Raw genomic sequence first — 17,935 nt, 5'->3', positions numbered from 1 at the left:
TCCAGAAGTAGAGTAACTCAGCAGAGGTGGTTTTATATACCAAAGATTTAGGAAGGGACAGTAATGTCCTATGTAAAGGAACACAGAATATCAGGAAAACTATCACTTATCAGAGTGCACAATGGTGACCAAAACTACCATTAAAAGAGGTTATGGACAGAGTAGAGAGACTGTTTGCTAGCCACCAGGTGCAGTCTTCGGCGGTACAGCCTCTTTGCTGGTCCTTCGGTGCAGCAGGGCAGCCCTCTTTGCTCCTTCCAAGTCAATGGAAATCTTAGTACCAAGGTTGCCTATCTTATGCTTTGAAAGTGCCCTTGGGCAGGATGCAGTTAGTAGCCAGAGGGCTACCATGTTCCTCCCATCTGGTGACCACATCCTGTGGAGTCTGGCTATCCCAGGATGTGCCATTCTGCCCACTCCCATGGTGACTGAGACCCCTTTCTCAGTGTTCAGACCTCCCTAGCTTTAACACTGGGGTGTGGCTACCCAGGGCTACAGACCTCTGGGGAAAACGGTTTGGCAACTGGTTTCCCATCTCTGCTCCCTGTGCCAGATCATCTGACTATACATTGGGGCAGCCCTCTTGTAAGGAAATGCCTCCTTGGCATGGTTGCCCCCTGACTTTTTGCCTTTGCTGATGCTATGTTTACAATTGAAAGTGTGCTGAGGCCTGCTAACCAGGCCCCAGCACCAGTGTTCTTTCCCTAACCTGTACTTTTGTATCCACAATTGACAGACCCTGGCATCCAGATAAGTCCCTTGTAACTGGTACTTCTAGTACCAAGGGCCCTGATGCCAAGGAAGGTCTCTAAGGGCTGCAGCATGTCTTATGCCACCCTGGAGACCTCTCACTCAGCACAGACACACTGCTTGCCAGCTTGTGTGTGCTAGTGAGGACAAAACGAGTAAGTCGACATGGCACTCCCCTCAGGGTGCCATGCCAGCCTCTCACTGCCTATGCAGTATAGGTAAGACACCCCTCTAGCAGGCCTTACAGCCCTAAGGCAGGGTGCACTATACCATAGGTGAGGGTACCAGTGCATGAGCATGGTACCCCTACAGTGTCTAAACAAAACCTTAGACATTGTAAGTGCAGGGTAGCCATAAGAGTATATGGTCTGGGAGTCTGTCAAACACGAACTCCACAGCACCATAATGGCTACACTGAAAACTGGGAAGTTTGGTATCAAACTTCTCAGCACAATAAATGCACACTGATGCCAGTGTACATTTTATTGTAAAATACATCACAGAGGGCACCTTAGAGGTGCCCCCTGAAACTTAACCGACTGTCTGTGTAGGCTGACTAGTTCCAGCAGCCTGCCACACCAGAGACATGTTGCTGGCCCCATGGGGAGAGTGCCTTTGTCACTCTGAGGCCAGTAACAAAGCCTGCACTGGGTGGAGATGCTAACACCTCCCCCAGGCAGGAGCTGTAACACCTGGCGGTGAGCCTCAAAGGCTCACCCCTTTGTCACAGCCCAGCAGGGCACTCCAGCTTAGTGGAGTTGCCCGCCCCCTCCGGCCACGGCCCCCACTTTTGGCGGCAAGGCTGGAGGGAACAAAGAAAGCAACAAGGAGGAGTCACTGGCCAGTCAGGACAGCCCCTAAGGTGTCCTGAGCTGAAGTGACTCTAACTTTTAGAAATCCTCCATCTTGCAGATGGAGGATTCCCCCAATAGGGTTAGGATTGTGACCCCCCTCCCCTTGGGAGGAGGCACAAAGAGGGTGTACCCACCCTCAGGGCTAGTAGCCATTGGCTACTAACCCCCCAGACCTAAACACGCCCTTAAATTTAGTATTTAAGGGCTGCCCTGAACCCTAGAAAATTAGATTCCTGCAACTACAAGAAGGACTGCCTAGCTGAAAACCCCTGCAGAGGAAGACCAGAAGACGACTACTGCCTTGGCTCCAGAAACTCACCGGCCTGTCTCCTGCCTTCCAAAGATCCTGCTCCAGCGACGCCTTCCAAAGGGACCAGCGACCTCGACATCCTCTGAGGACTGCCCCTGCTTCGAAAAGACAAGAAACTCCCGAGGACAGCGGACCTGCTCCAAGAAAGGCTGCAACTTTGTTTCCAGCAGCCTTGAAAGAACCCTGCAAGCTCCCCGCAAGAAGCGTGAGACTTGCAACACTGCACCCGGCGACCCCGACTCGGCTGGTGGAGATCCAACACCTCAGGAGGGACCCCAGGACTACTCTGATACTGTGAGTACAAAAACCTGTCCCCCCTGAGCCCCCACAGCGCCGCCTGCAGAGGGAATCCCGAGGCTTCCCCTGACCGCGACTCCTTGAATCCAAAACCCGACGCCTGGGAGAGACCCTGCACCCGCAGCCCCCAGGACCTGAAGGACCGGACTTTCACTGGAGAAGTGACCCCCAGGAGTCCCTCTCCCTTGCCCAAGTGGAGGTTTCCCCGAGGAACCCCCCCCCTTGCCTGCCTGCAGCGCTGAAGAGATCCCTAGATCTCCCATAGACTAACACTACAAACCCGACGCTTGTTTCTACACTGCACCCGGCCGCCCCCGCGCTGCTGAGGGTGAAATTCCTGTGTGGGCTTGTGTCCCCCCCAGTGCCCTACAAAACCCCCCTGGTCTGCCCTCCGAAGACGCGGGTACTTACCTGCTGGCAGACTGGAACCGGGGCACCCCCTTCTCCATTGAAGCCTATGCGTTTTGGGCACCACTTTGAACTCTGCACCTGACCGGCCCTGAGCTGCTGGTGTGGTGACTTTGGGGTTGCTCTGAACCCCCAACGGTGGGCTACTTTGGACCAAGAACTAAGCCCTGTAAGTGTCTTACTTACCTGGTTAACCTAACAAATATTTACCTCCCCTAGGAACTGTGAAAATTGCACTGTGTCCACTTTTAAAACAGCTATTTGTCAATAACTTGAAAAGTATACATGCAATTTTTATGATTTAAAGTTCCTAAAGTACTTACCTGCAATACCTTTCGAATGAGATATTACCTGTAGAATTTGAACCTGTGGTTCTTAAAATAAACTAAGAAAAGATATTTTTCTATAACAAAACCTATTGGCTGGATTTGTCTCTGAGTGTGTGTACCTCATTTATTGTCTATGTGTATGTACAACAAATGCTTAACACTACTCCTTGGATAAGCCTACTGCTCGACCACACTACCACAAAATAGAGCATTAGTATTATCTCTTTTTACCACTATTTTACCTCTAAGGGGAACCCTTGGACTCTGTGCATGCTTTTCCTTACTTTGAAATAGCACATACAGAGCCAACTTCCTACACCTCTTCCCTAGTGTGACACGTCTACCTTTGAAAGGTGGCTTTCCCTTTGATGCCTGCCTTTAGGGCAAACACCTAAGTGGCTTTCTGCAGGAGGGAGGTAACATCTCTCTCCCATGTAGGCCCATATTGTGCCTTTTCCTGGAAGTTGTTAGCACGTCTCCCCAGGAAAGCAGTCAGCTGAACAAGCCGTATACATCATTAAATGGGCACTAGAAACATTGGACAACTAAAATGGCAGCTTCTAAAGTTGCACTTTGCCCACAAGTGACATTAAATTCTGTTTAACCATTAAATCAGATTTTATGCACAGATTCTTTTGATAACAGTATGAAGCTTAGTAGTCCCATTCAGAAAATAACGGAGCTGGGGCACCAGCTTGTAAGTCTGTACTAGCCAATGGAGCTACTAACCTTAACATAGTAAAAATTACCATGTAGAATCTTTACTGTGGGAACATATAAAAGTAGACATTACACTTTTTTAATGTACAGCTCAATGCCTTAGGGCTCATTAGGTCCTGCCATAGGGGTGACTTACATACACTAAAAACAGAGGTTGGGCTTTACCATTTTTTTAAATGGCTTAGTCGAATTAGTACTTTTACACTGCCCTTCCATTCATCAACAGGGGAGCCATATATATATATTTTTTTTGTTCTACATTTTAGGGCACAACTAGTGCTGCAGTGCTTAAGGGAAACATCAACCAACAGGCCCTTGCTGCCATATTCTAGGGATTTACATGTAAGTTGTGTTATGCCGTTTGGGGACTAGCCAGTTAAACCTACACCATTTTAAGGGTCAGCACATGCACGGAGTCCTGGTTATCAGGGCTCGGGGCATTTCAGAGCCTTGACACCAGTACTTAGTAGTCAAAATGTGGGAAAATTGGTAGGTAAACTTGCACAAAGCCTGTTTCCTTATTCACTCCTTTATACATTTGTTTATAAACTTGAAAAATGTAAATTTGTTTCAGGGGCCCCTCTACAGGTGCATCAATATTCAACCATTTATACAATCAAAAGCAATAACCATGATGTTAAGGAATTGTTAAAGAGAAGTCCTGTTAAACAAAAAAAAAATAGTACCCTGGAAAAAAATGTTGGCACTAATCACAAACGAAAAATGTGTCAATCTTATTTTTTTATTTAAAATAAAGGTTGCAGATAGGTGCAGTACCATTTAATTTCACAAGCTCTTCAGTTCACACAATGCTTCTCAGTCGCTAATATAATTAATTCTATTTTATTCTTCTACAAGAGAAGATCCTTTCCCTTTCTTTCTTCTGGGCCTCAGGAATTTGTTCTGCAGTGTTTTGTTTTCCTTTCTGTTTTCTGCTTTGCTTAAAAGTTGTTCCAGGTGTCACTAAAGACTATACCCATTCCTTAAACAACTGTCAACGTGTTTAGGGCTAAGTAAGGTTAAGTACTGCAAGTCAGTGAACTTCCGGTGCCTTGGCAAGAGAGCTTGGGGTTTCGCCCACTTTCTTTCACCTTCAACGTGTACACCCCCCTTTCTGATGGATGCACCTCCCTGTGGATTCCTCACCTTTTGAATATCCCCATGCACCAGCATTCGACTGTAGATGCCGTATCCACTCGAAAGAGCGTTGCCGAAGGTAAGTAACTTGTTGTTTAGGTTCACTTGGGAAGAGTCAAGAGTGAGCCAGCTGAGAGGTCTGAGCTAAGAAAGTGAGGGATGGAGGATTTTTGGTTGCTTCCGTGTAAAGATTAGTTTTACCTAAATTTGCTACTTTGCTCTCACTTCACTGTTTTGCTTAGATTGTGTGAGTCAGTGCTCATATAGTGTTGGTGCAGTTTGCATACATGCCTTTGTCCAGTGCCAGTGCATTTGCCTTTTCTACTGAGTTTTGTTGCTGACTACTTGGATTCTATTCAGGGCATAGTACCTAACAAACACAAGGATTGTAACCCATTGGGTATTCTTGGGATAATTCAGTGAACATGTATGGGACATGGTGGACAGATAATAGCCTACATATATGCTAGAGATTGTGTTATAAGTAACTACCTTACACATTTTTGTTTCTAACATTGTATCCTTACGTTGTTCATCTCATACCACATTTGTATAGGTAACTGTATGCATTTTTGCAGGTCCAGCTTTAAGTGTGAAGGTTATGACTGATGAGTCTGGAAAATCTAAAGGCTTTGGCTTTGTCAGCTTTGAAAGACATGAAGATGCCCAAAAAGTAAGTGATCATAATATTTTTTTCTCCACTGTGATTTAATATATATGAGTTGCCCTGCTCCACTGCATCATACAGAATTGTAGGAAAATGCCTCTGATGGCATGGTTACCCCCTAACATTTTGCCTTTTGTTATGATTTAAAGTGTGCTGTGACCCTGCTAACCAGGCCCCAGCACCAGTGTTCTTTCCCTAAAATGTACCTTTGTCTCCACAATTGGCACAGCCCTGGCACACAGATAAGTCCCTTGTAAATGGTACCTCTGGTACCTAGGGCCCTGTGGCCAGGGAAGGTCTCTAGGGGCTGCAGCATGTCTTATGCCACCCTGGGGACCCCTCACTCAGCACGTGCACACTGCCTTGCAGCTTGTGTGTGCTGGTGGGGAGAAGATGACTAAGTCGACATGGCACTCCCCTCAGAGTGCCATGCCCAACCCACTGCCTGTGGCATAGGTAAGTCACCCATCTAGCAGGCCTTACAGCCCTAAGGCAGGGTGCTCTATACCACAGGTGAGGGCATGGTTGCATGAGCACTTTTTCTCCCCACCAACACACACAATCTGCAATGGCAGTGTGCATGTGTTAGGTGAGGGGTCCCTAAGGGTAGCACAACACATGCTGCAGCCCTTACGGACCATCCCTGGCCCCTAACCCCCTGCCCCCCACAAAAGCTGGGAGTCTTCCTAGTCTGTCAGGGGTGACTTACCTATGCCACAGGCAGTGTGAGGTTGGCATGGCACTCTGAGGGGAGTGCCATGTTGACTTAGTCAATTTCTCCTCACCAGCACAAACAAGCTGGCAAGCAGTGTGTCTGTGCTGAGTGAGGTGTCCCTAGGGTGGCATAAGACATGCTGCAGCCCTTAGAGACCTTCCCTGGCATCAGGGCCCTTGGTACCAGGGGTACCAGTTACAAGGGACTTACCTGGGTGCCAGGGTTGTGCCAATTGTGGAGACAATGGTACATTTTAGGTGAAAGAACACTGGTGCTGGGGCCTGGTTAGCAGGGTCCCAGCACACTTCTCAGTCAAGTCAGCATCAGTATCAGGCAAAAAGTGGGGGGTAACTGCAACAGGGAGCCATTTCTTTACACAAACCCCCCCCCCCCCAGCCCACAGGCCAGGAGACTCAGCCAAAGCTGGGAGAGTCTTCCTAGTCTGTCAGGCGAGGAAGAGTAGAGGAAATAGGCTGGTTTGTTGCAGGGCCTACTCTGCCTTACATCCTCCTGTTCAGGTCATTCCCTCTGGGGAACTGACCCACTACCACACTGACAGGACCTAGTCTGCAATGCATTTTGTCTGTGCTTTTAATGTCTTCACCAATTCTCTCTATTTTGCGGTTAGAGGTATCCACCTCTGCTAATCTTATCTTAGCCAGGGTCACCCCTAGCTTACCCAAAGAGGTTACCCAGAGGTGGAGTAACCCCACCATGACTAACAGGGTCAGGGGGCCTAACTTGTTATTTGGCATGGGGTCAGACCATGCCAAGGATAGTGCAGCCATAAAGGCTAACACCCAGCATAGCACAGCTTAGCACACCTTTAGCTCTTCACCTGTAAGGGAAGGAGCTAAGTTACAGGCTTCTTTGGGTTCAGGGTGCCTGTCTGCTGTGTAAGAGTGGGGGGTTACTACATCTTGTAGTAAACACCCTTCTTCCACTCTTTCTTCCGTTAATTGAGGAGCCACCCACTCAGGTTTAGCAGGCGCCTGACTAGCCAGAACTTCTTGTGGGTCAGGTTGGACTTTACCAGTGCCACTTTTGGAACTCTCCCCTACTGGAGCAGAATCTCCTTGGCTTGCTGGAACCTTGTCTAAAGGTTGTCCACCTTTCCTACACTGTTTTCATTTCATTTTCTTCTGGGGCCTACTTGCAGTTACTGCAGGGGTAGTCCAACTACTAGTGCTAGGCTGACCAGTTTTTGCCAGCCTGGCGCATCCAGGCAGGTTTCTGGCCACATTGGGTGAGTGCCTTTGTCACACTTTGGCCAGGAACAAAGCCTGTACTGGGTGGAGCTGCTTCATACCTCCCACTGCAGGAACTGTAACACCTGGCGGTGAGCCTCAAAGGTCAAGCCTGGTGTTACAGCGCCCCAGGACACTCCAGCTAGTAGAGTTGCCCGCCCCTCCGGACAAAGCCCTCACTTTTGGCAGCAAGTCCCGAGGAGATAATGAGTAAAACAAGGAGGAGTCACAATCCAGTTAAAACAGCCCCTAAGGTGTCCTGCGCTGAGGTGACCCCTGTCTTAAGAAGTCTTCCATCTTGTTTTGTAGAATTCCACCAATAGGATTAGGAATGTGCCCGCCTCCCCACAGGGAGGAGGCACAAAGAGGGTTTAGCCACCCTCGGGGACACTAGCCATTGGCTACTGCCCCCCAGACGTAAACACACCCTTGCCCTCTGGACTAGGAGGGCCTACCATAGGGGTGACTTTCAGTGATCTGGTGCAGTGACCATTAGTGACAGAATGCATGCACCTTTTCTCGTAGGCTGCAATGGCAGGCCTGCAGAAACATTTTGCATGGGCTCCCCTGGGTGGCACAATAAGTGCTGCAGCCCACGGGGAACCCCTGGTGCCTCATTGCCCTGGGTACCAAAGTATCATATAGTAGGGACTTACATAGGGGCACCAGTATGCCATTTGTGGGTAGAGTAAAGTCCTGAGTAACCAAATGTTCGATGGCATGTGTAGCTGCAGATACACATGTTGTGCATAGCCCGCCATCTGGTGTTGGGTCGGAGTGTTACAAGTTGTTTTTCTTCGAAGAAGTCTTTCGAGTCACGAGACCGAGGGACTCCTCCTCTTTTGCTTCCATTGCGCATGGGCGTCGACTCCATCTTCGATTGTTTTCTTTCCGCCATCGGGTTCGGACGTGTTCCTTTTCGCTCCGGGTTTCGCAACGGAAAGATAGTTAAAAACTCGGAAAATTACGTCGGTATTGTTGCGTTCGGGATCGGGTTAGATAGAATCGACATCGAATCGTGAAGAGCTCCGGTAGCCCTTCGGGGTAATTTCGATCCCCCGTCGGGGCCTGGTCGGCCCGACCGCGTGTAACATCGAGGCTGATGGAACGGACCCCGTTCCGATTCTGTCCTAAATGCCACAACAAATAGCCATATACAGACCAACATTTGGTCTGTAACCTGTGCCTGTCGCCCGAGCACAAGGAAGAAACTTGTGAGTCCTGTCGTGCGTTTCGATCCTGAAAAACGCTCCGTGACCGGCGAGCCAGAAGATTACAGATGGCGTCCACGCCGACAGGACACCGAGAGTTCGAGGAACAAGGAGAAGAAGAGGAAGCCTTCTCTATCCATGAATCGGACTCAGAGGAATTCGACGTCCAAGAAACAGTGAGTAAGACGTCGAAGCCAGCACACAAGAAAACAGACAAGGCCCAGGGGACGCCACTGCCAACAGGCCATGGCTCAACCCATAAAATCGGTGACCGCCCATCGGCACCGAAAAAGGCCGAACTAGTGCCGAGATCGTCCGACTCGGGTCGAGACACAGGCACGCAGCAATCTCGGGACCGAGAAAGTGCTGCCGACAAAGATCGACGCTGAGACAGCGGAGCCGAAGCTGCTCGACGCAGAGACAGCGGCACCGAGGAGGATCGACACCGAGAAGTTTCAACTCCAAAAAAGAGAAAAGTCGCCTCGGAGCTGAAAACGAGTAAGGACATAGTTTCGGTGCCGAAACGACCGGCAACCGAGCCAACTACCAGCTCATATTCAGAGGAGCAGTCACTGTCCTCTCAATTGCGCAAACATAGATTCGAGGAAGAGTTACAGTCCACTGAAGTAGACCACACTCAAAAGCGGATCTTCATACAGAGTGGAACAAGGAAGATCAGCACCCTTCCCCCTATTAGTAGAAAAAGGAGACTTGAGTTCCAAACACAGGAACAAGCACCACAAACAAAAGTGGTGAAGAAGGTAACTCCGCCACCCTCTCCTCCACCTGTAACTCACATATCACCGGCACAGACTCCGTCCCACTCACCGGCTCACACTACCATGAGCCAAGATGACCAGGACGCTTGGGACCTATAGGACGCCCCAGTGTCAGACAACAGTCCGGAGGCGTATCCTACCAAGCCCTCACCACCAGAGGACAGCACAGCGTATTCACAAGTGGTAGCTAGGGCAGCAGAGTTCCATAACGTGTCGCTACACTCGGAACCTGTCGAGGGTGACTTCCTTTTCAACACCCTCTCCTCCACCCATAGCACCTACCAGAGCCTGCCTATGCTCCCAGGAATGCTAAGGCACGCAAAGCAAATCTTCAAAGAGCCTGTCAAGAGTAGAGCAATAACACCAAGGGTGGAAAAAAAATATAAAGCACCGCCCACAGACCCTGCTTTCATCACCTCACAGCTGCCACCAGATTCAGTTGTAGTAGGGGCAGCTCGCAAGAGAGCCAACTCCCACACATCAGGCGATGCACCACCTCCGGATAAAGAAAGCCGCAAGTTTGACGCAGCCGGAAAAAGGGTCGCAGTACAAGCTGCAAACCAGTGGCGCATCGCTAACTCTCAAGCGCTCCTAGCGCGATATGACGGGGCCCATTGGGACGAGATGCAGCACCTCATCGAGCATCTACCCAAAGATTTACAAAAAAGGGCGAAACAGGTGGTTGAGGAGGGACAAAACATCTCCAATAACCAAATACGCTCCTCTATGGATGCAGCGGACACAGCTGCAAGAACAATTAACACAGCAGTAACCATAAGAAGGCACGCGTGGTTACGAACATCTGGCTTTAAACCGGAGATACAGCAAGCGGTGCTCAATATGCCATTCAATGAGCAACAATTGTTCGGACCTGAAGTTGACACGGCAATTGAGAAGCTAAAAAAGGACACTGACACTGCCAAGGCCATGGGCGCACTCTATTCCCCGCAGGGCAGAGGCACTTTCGGCACCTTCCGCAAAACAACCTTCAGAGGGGGGTTTCGGGTCAGGCCACACAAGCCAGTACCTCACATTCAACACCATCTACCTACCAGGGACAGTACCAAAGGGGAGGCTTTCGGGGCCAGTACAGAGGAGGACAATTCCCTAGAAACGGGAAAATTTCAAAGCCCAAAAACACCTGCAACCAAACAGTGACTCACAGGTGACTCATCCCCTCCACACAACACCAGTGGGGGGAAGAATAAGTCAGTATTACCAATCTTGGGAGGAAATAACAGACACTTGGGTCTTAGCAATTATCCAACATGGTTATTGCATAGAATTTCTCCAAATCCCTCCAAATATACCACCAAAAACACAGAATATATCAAAACAGCATTCAGACCTTCTGGAAATAGAAGTTCAAGCATTACTGCAAAAGAACGCAATAGAACTGGTACCAGGTACACAAATAAACACAGGAGTTTACTCACTGTACTTTCTAATACCAAAAAAGGACAAAACACTGAGACCAATCCTAGATCTCAGAACACTAAACACCTACATCAAATCAGAACACTTTCACATGGTCACGCTACAAGAAGTGTTACCATTGCTAAAGCAACAAGACTACATGACAACCTTAGATCTCAAAGACGAGTATTTCCACATACCGGTACATCCCTCGCACAGGAAATACCTAAGGTTCGTATTCAAAGGAATACATTACCAATTCAAAGTATTGCCGTTCGGTATAACAACCGCACCAAGAGTCTTTACAAAATGCCTAGCAGTAGTAGCTGCACACATCAGAAGGCAGCAAATACACGTATTCCCGTATCTAGACGATTGGCTAATCAAGACCAACTCACTGACAAAGTGTTCACACCACACAGATCAGGTCATACAAACCCTCTACAAACTCGGTTTCTCCGTCAACTATGCAAAATCACACATTCTGCCGTGCAAAGTACAGCAATACCTAGGAGCAACAATAGACACAACAAGGGGAATAGCCACTCCAAGTCCACAAAAGGTTAAAAAATTTCCTAAAAGTTATACAAACCATGTATCCAAAACAAAAAATACAGGCAAAGATGGTATTACAACTCCTAGGCATGATGTCCTCATGCATAGCCATTGTCCCGAACGCAAGACTGCACATGAGGCCCTTACAACAGTGCCTAGCATCACAATGGTCACAAGCACAGGGTCACCTTCTAGATCTGGTGTTGATAGACCGCCAAACATACATCTCGCTTCTATGGTGGAACAGTATAAATTTAAACAAAGGGCGGCCTTTCCAAGACCCAGTGCCACAATACGTGATAACAACAGATGCTTCTATGACAGGGTGGGGAGCACACCTCAATCAACACAGCATCCAAGGACAATGGGACGTACATCAAACAAAGCTGCATATAAATCACCTCGAACTGCTAGCAGTTTTCCTAGCGTTAAAAGCATTCCAACCCATCATAACCCACAAGTACATTCTTGTCAAAACAGACAACATGACAACAATGTATTATCTAAACAAACAGGGGGGGACACACTCGACACAGCTGTGCCTCCTGGCACAAAAAATATGGCAATGGGCAATTCACAACCACATTCGCCTAATAGCACAGTTTATTCCAGGGATCCAGAATCAACTTGCAGACAATCTCTCTCGATCACCAACAGGTCCACGAATGGGAAATTCACCCCCAAATTCTAAACACTTACTTCAAAATTTGGGGAACACCTCAAATAGACTTATTTGCAACAAAGGAGAACGCAAAATGCCAAAACTTCGCATCCAGATACCCACACAGGCAGTCTCAAGGCAATGCCCTATGGATGAACTGGTCAGGGATATTTGCGTACGCTTTTCCCCCTCTCCTTCCATATCTAGTAAACAAATTGAGTCAAAACAAACTCAAACTCATACTGATAGCACCAACATGGGCAAGGCAACCTTGGTACACAACACTGCTAGACCTATCAGTAGTACCCCACGTCAAGTTACCCAACAGGCCAGATCTGTTAACACAACACAAACAACAGATCAGGCATCCAAACCCAGCATCGCTGAATCTAGCAATCTGGCTCCTGAAATCCTAGAATTCGGACACTTAAACCTCACCCAAGAATGTATGGAAGTCATAAAGCAAGCTAGAAGACCATCCACTAGACACTGCTATGCAAGCAAATGGAAAAGGTTTGTTTGCTACTGCCATAATAATCAAATTCAACCATTACACGCATCTCCAAAGGATGTAGTGGGTTACTTACTACACTTACAAAAATCGAACCTGGCCTTCTCTTCCATTAAAATACACCTCGCAGCAATATCTGCATACCTGCAGATTACCCATTCAACTTCACTATTTAGGATACCTGTCATTAAAGCGTTTATGGAAGGCCTCAAAAGAATTATACCACCAAGGACACCACCCGTTCCTTCATGGAACCTCAACATCGTCTTAACAAGACTCATGGGTCCACCTTTTGAACCCATGCATTCTTGCAAAATACAATTCCTAACCTGGAAAGTTGCATTTCTCATCGCCATCACATCTCTAAGGAGAGTAAGTGAAATTCAGGCGTTTACAATACAAGAACCTTTTATCCAAATACACAAAAATAAGGTAGTCCTAAGAACCAATCCTAAATTTCTACCAAAAGTTATTTCACCGTTCCACTTAAATCAAACGGTAGAACTACCAGTGTTCTTCCCACAGCCAGACTCGGTAGCTGAAAGGGCACTACATACATTAGACATCAGAAGAGCACTAATGTACTACATTGACAGAACAAAAGAAATCAGAAAAACAAAACAACTGTTTATTGCATTCCAAAAACCTCATACAGGAAACCCAATATCAAAACAGGGTATAGCCAGATGGATAGTTAAGTGCATCCAAATCTGCTACCTTAAAGCAAAAAGGGAGCTGCCCATTACACCAAGGGCACACTCAACCCGAAAGAAAGGCGCTAGCATGGCCTTCCTAGGGAATATTCCAATGCACGAGATATGTAAGGCAGCCACATGGTCTACGCCTCACACATTTACTAAGCACTACTGTGTAGACGTGCTATCCGCACAACAAGCCACAGTAGGTCAAGCCGTACTAAGAACTTTATTTCAGACTACTTCCACTCCTACAGGCTGAGCCACCGCTTTTGGGGAGATAACTGCTTACTAGTCTATGCACAACATGTGTATCTGCAGCTACACATGCCATCAAACTGAAAATGTCACTTACCCAGTGTACATCTGTTCGTGGCATTAGTCGCTGCAGATTCACATGTGCCCACCCGCCTCCCCGGGAGCCTGTAGCCGTTTGGAAGTTATCTTCAACTTTGTACATTTGTAATTATATTATTTAAACCTTAATTGGTACATACTTATTCACTCCATTGCATGGGCACTATTACTAACACACACAACTCCTACCTCACCCTCTGCGGGGGAAACAATCGAAGATGGAGTCGACGCCCATGCGCAATGGAAGCAAAAGCGGAGGAGTCCCTCGGTCTCGTGACTCGAAAGACTTCTTCGAAGAAAAACAACTTGTAACACTCCGACCCAACACCAGATGGCGGGCTATGCACAACATGTGAATCTGCAGCGACTAATGCCACGAACAGATGTACACTGGGTAAGTGACATTTTCATTATAGGAAGAGAGCACAGAGAATGGGGTCCTGGTTAGCAGGATCCCGGAAAACACAGGCAAAAAGAGGGTACTTTTCTACACTGTCCTCTAATAAGCCTAAATATTCACCCACTCTACCATTAGGGTTATTTTAACCCCGGTCAGCCAATAAAGGTCACCCTGGACTACCTGCATAGTGTCCTCTTACATTGGTGCACAATATAGGTAGCCACGTCCTACATGGTCTTCATAGGTTCAGTCTAAATTATTATTCTAAATGATTAAGGATTGCCAGCACTGATTGAAGCCTTGCCCCACTTTAAGGTAGAGCTGCAGATCATCTGCATGTAGTGATAGTGTGCATGTACAATTTCTTGGTGTGATTCACCTGCCTATGCCATTGCAACAAAGTTTTTCTGCCAATGGCTCGACAGCCATGGCAAATAGGAGCGGGCATGAAGGGCAGCCCTGGTGTTTGCTGTTTTGTATATGAAGTGAATCGGGTATCATCCCACTCATCTTTACCCTAGCTGATTGATGTGAATATATTGTATGCATGCTACTGAGGACCGTAAAAGGTATTTCTGGTTAAAAGGTGAATTCATTCTCTGAGTCTGATTCCACAGTCTGCATTTCAACTGCTTGTGTGCAACCTTTTGACAGTGAGAAGTATTGTGTTCACTGCTGTACACTTTTTGTGGGACGAATCTGAGGGATCAGGATGCACCACAGTCAGCTACATTTGGGGAGATGCCGGTGTCAAGTACTTAGCCCAAAAGTTTAGATTCTAAGTTCAGCATGGACAAGGCCAATATTGGGCCACTTCTGGGTGGGTTAACGTTTGCTTTGGGAAGTGTCACTATTATGGCTTTTCTACTGATAGCCGATAGAAAGCAGCACTCCTTGGCTTCTGTAGATTTCGAAGCATTTCAGGGTCAGTGGTGTTCAGTAAATGTCATGAAATTCTGAGGGCAAACCATCACCTACTGCTGTTCAAGCCATTACTAATTCTGTAGTTGCTGCTCAGTCTGTAGAAAGCAGTGCATCTAATTCCTCTGTTTGGGCAGGGGTCTGCATATTCAGACCTACTTCAAGTGTGTTCTACATCTGAAATTGGTCTCATTGTGCTTGACATATGTCTGCCTATACTATGTCAGTCTTATGCTTCTTGTAGCATTTTGAGTGCTAGGCATCCCATTTGGATTCCTGAGGGTCAAGATAGGGCATGTGCAACTTCATTTTTCAACAGCCACACTAGTAAGTGACCCATTTTTCCACCTTCCCTGTACTGCGACAATACATGCAAACACGTTTACATCCCTGCTATCCATTCTCGTATATGTGAGGACAGTCCGGCCTACTGCTCCTATAAAGCTTTAACTACCAGTCCAATAGGATCATCTTTTAAGCATTTTATTGAGAGGTGCCCTTGCTCCAAAGCGGTCTGTAATAATCATTTCCTGCAGAAAATCCTTGATTGTTTCCTATTCTGAGAGTTTTCCCCAGTTTAGCCTGTGGGTCAATGTAGGAAGTTGGCTCTGTATGTGCTATTTCAAAGTAAGGAATAGCATGCACAGAGTCCAAGGGTTCCCCTTAGAGGTAAAATAGTGGTAAAAGGAGATAATACTAATGCTCTATTTTGTGGTAGTGTGGTCGAGCAGTAGGCTTATCCAAGGAGTAGTGTTAAGCATTTGTTGTACATACACATAGACAATAAATGAGGTACACACTCAGAGACAAATCCAGCCAATAGGTTTTGTTATAGAAAAATATCTTTTCTTAGTTTATTTTAAGAACCACAGGTTCAAATTTAACATGTAATATCTGGTTTGAAAGGTATTGCAGGTAAGTACATTAGGAACTTTGAATCATTTCAATTGCATGTATACTTTTCAAGTTATTCACAAATAGCTATTTTAAAAGTGGACACTTAGTGCAATTTTCACAGTTCCTGGGGGAGGTAAGTTTTTGTTAGTTTTACCAGGTAAGTACGACACTTACAGGGTTCAGTTCTTGGTCCAAGGTAGCCCACCGTTGGGGGTTCAGAGCAACCCCAAAGTTACCACACCAGCAGCTCAGGGCCGGTCAGGTGCAGAGTCCAAAGTGGTGCCCAAAACGCATAGGCTAGAATGGAGAGAAGGGGGTGCCCCGGTCTGCTTGCAGGTAAGTACCCGCGTCTTCGGAGGGCAGACCAGGGGGGTTTTGTAGGGCACCGGGGGGGGACACAAGCCCACACAGAAATTTCACCCTCAGCAGCGCGGGGGCGGCCGGGTGCAGTGTAGAAACAAGCGTCGGGTTCGCAATGTTAGTCAATGAGAGATCAACGGATCTCTTCAGCGCTGCAGGCAGGCAAGGGGGGGCTTCCTCGGGGAAACCTCCACTTGGGCAAGGGAGAGGGACTCCTGGGGGTCACTTCTGCAGTGAAAGTCCGGTCCTTCAGGTCCTGGGGGCTGCGGGTGCAGGGTCTTTTCCAGGCGTCGGGACTTAGGTTTCAGAGAGTCGCGGTCAGGGGAAGCCTCGGGATTCCCTCTGCAGGCGGCGCTGTGGGGGCTCAGGGGGGACAGGTTTTGGTACTCACGGTCGTAGAGTAGTCCGGGGGTCCTCCCTGAGGTGTTGGTTCTCCACCAGCCGAGTCGGGGTCGCCGGGTGCAGGGTTGCAAGTCTCACGCTTCTTGCGGGGAGTTGCAGGGTTCTTTAAAGCTGCTTCTTGAAACAAAGTTGCAGTCTTTTTGGAGCAGGTCCGCTGTCCTCAGGAGTTTCTTGTCGTCGTCGAAGCAGGGCAGTCCTCAGAGGATTCAGAGGTCGCTGGTCCCTTTGGAAGGCGTCGCTGGAGCAGAGTTCTTTGGAAGGCAGGAGACAGGCCGGTGAGTTTCTGGAGCCAAGGCAGTTGTTGTCTTCTGGTCTTCCTCTGCAGGGGTTTTCAGCTGGGCAGTCCTTCTTCTTGTTGTTGCAGGAATCTAAATTCTTAGGTTCAGGGGAGCCCTTAAATACTAAATTTAAGGGCGTGTTTAGGTCTGGGGGGTTAGTAGCCAATGGCTACTAGCCCTGAGGGTGGGTACACCCTCTTTGTGCCTCCTCCCAAGGGGAGGGGGTCACATTCCTATCCCTATTGGGGGAATCCTCCTTCTTCAAGATGGAGGATTTCTAAAAGTCAGAGGCACCTCAGCTCAGGACACCTTAGGGGCTGTCCTGACTGGCCAGTGACTCCTCCTTGTTTTTCTCATTATCTCTCCTGGACTTGCCGCCAAAAGTGGGGGCTGGGTCCAGGAGGCGGGCATCTCCACTAGCTGGAGTGCCCTGGGGCATTGTAACACGAAGCTTGAGCCTTTGAAGCTCACTGCTAGGTGTTACAGTTCCTGCAGGGGGGAGGTGTGAAGCACCTCCACCCAGAGCAGGCTTTGTTTCTGTCCTCAGAGAGCACAAAGGCTCTCACCGCATGAGGTCAGACACTCGTCTCTCAGCAGCAGGCTGGCACAGACCAGTCAGTCCTGCACTGAACAATTGGGTAAAATACAGGGGGTATCTCTAAGATGCCCTCTGTGTGCATTTTTTAATAAATCCAACACTGGCATCAGTGTGGGTTTATTATTCTGAGAAGTTTGATACTAAACTTCCCAGTATTCAGTGTAGCCATTATGGAGCTGTGGAGTTCGTTTTTGACAGACTCCCAGCCTATATACTCTTATGGCTACCCTGCACTTACAATGTCTAAGGTTTTGCTTAGACACTGTAGGGGCATAGTGCTCATGCACATATGCCCTCACCTGTGGTATAGTGCACCCTGCCTTAGGGCTGTAAGGCCTACTAGAGGGGTGACTTACCTATGCCACAGGCAGTGGGAGGTTGGCATGGCACCCTGAGGGGAGTGCCATGTCGACTTAGTCATTTTCTCCCCATCAGTACACACAAGCTGGCAAGCAGTGTG

The 17,935-nt window shown here is 47.9% G+C and overlaps 1 protein-coding gene across 1 annotated transcript in view; it reads left to right on the top strand.

Moving 5' to 3' along the window:
• The window catches only part of PABPC1 (poly(A) binding protein cytoplasmic 1), a 300,149-nt gene that overhangs the window by 88,303 nt on the left and 193,911 nt on the right, over positions 1-17,935 (top strand). Inside the window, exon 6 of the mRNA XM_069220563.1 lies at positions 5,384-5,478. Coding sequence (XP_069076664.1) covers positions 5,384-5,478 — 95 coding nt within the window. The remainder of the gene's footprint in view (positions 1-5,383; positions 5,479-17,935) is intronic.

This window comes from Pleurodeles waltl, chromosome 2_2 (genome assembly GCF_031143425.1).
Source record: "Pleurodeles waltl isolate 20211129_DDA chromosome 2_2, aPleWal1.hap1.20221129, whole genome shotgun sequence".
NCBI lineage: Eukaryota > Metazoa > Chordata > Amphibia > Caudata > Salamandridae > Pleurodeles > Pleurodeles waltl.
The sequence above is the reverse complement of the archived record's forward strand: the minus strand, read 5'-3'. Positions and strand labels throughout refer to the sequence as shown.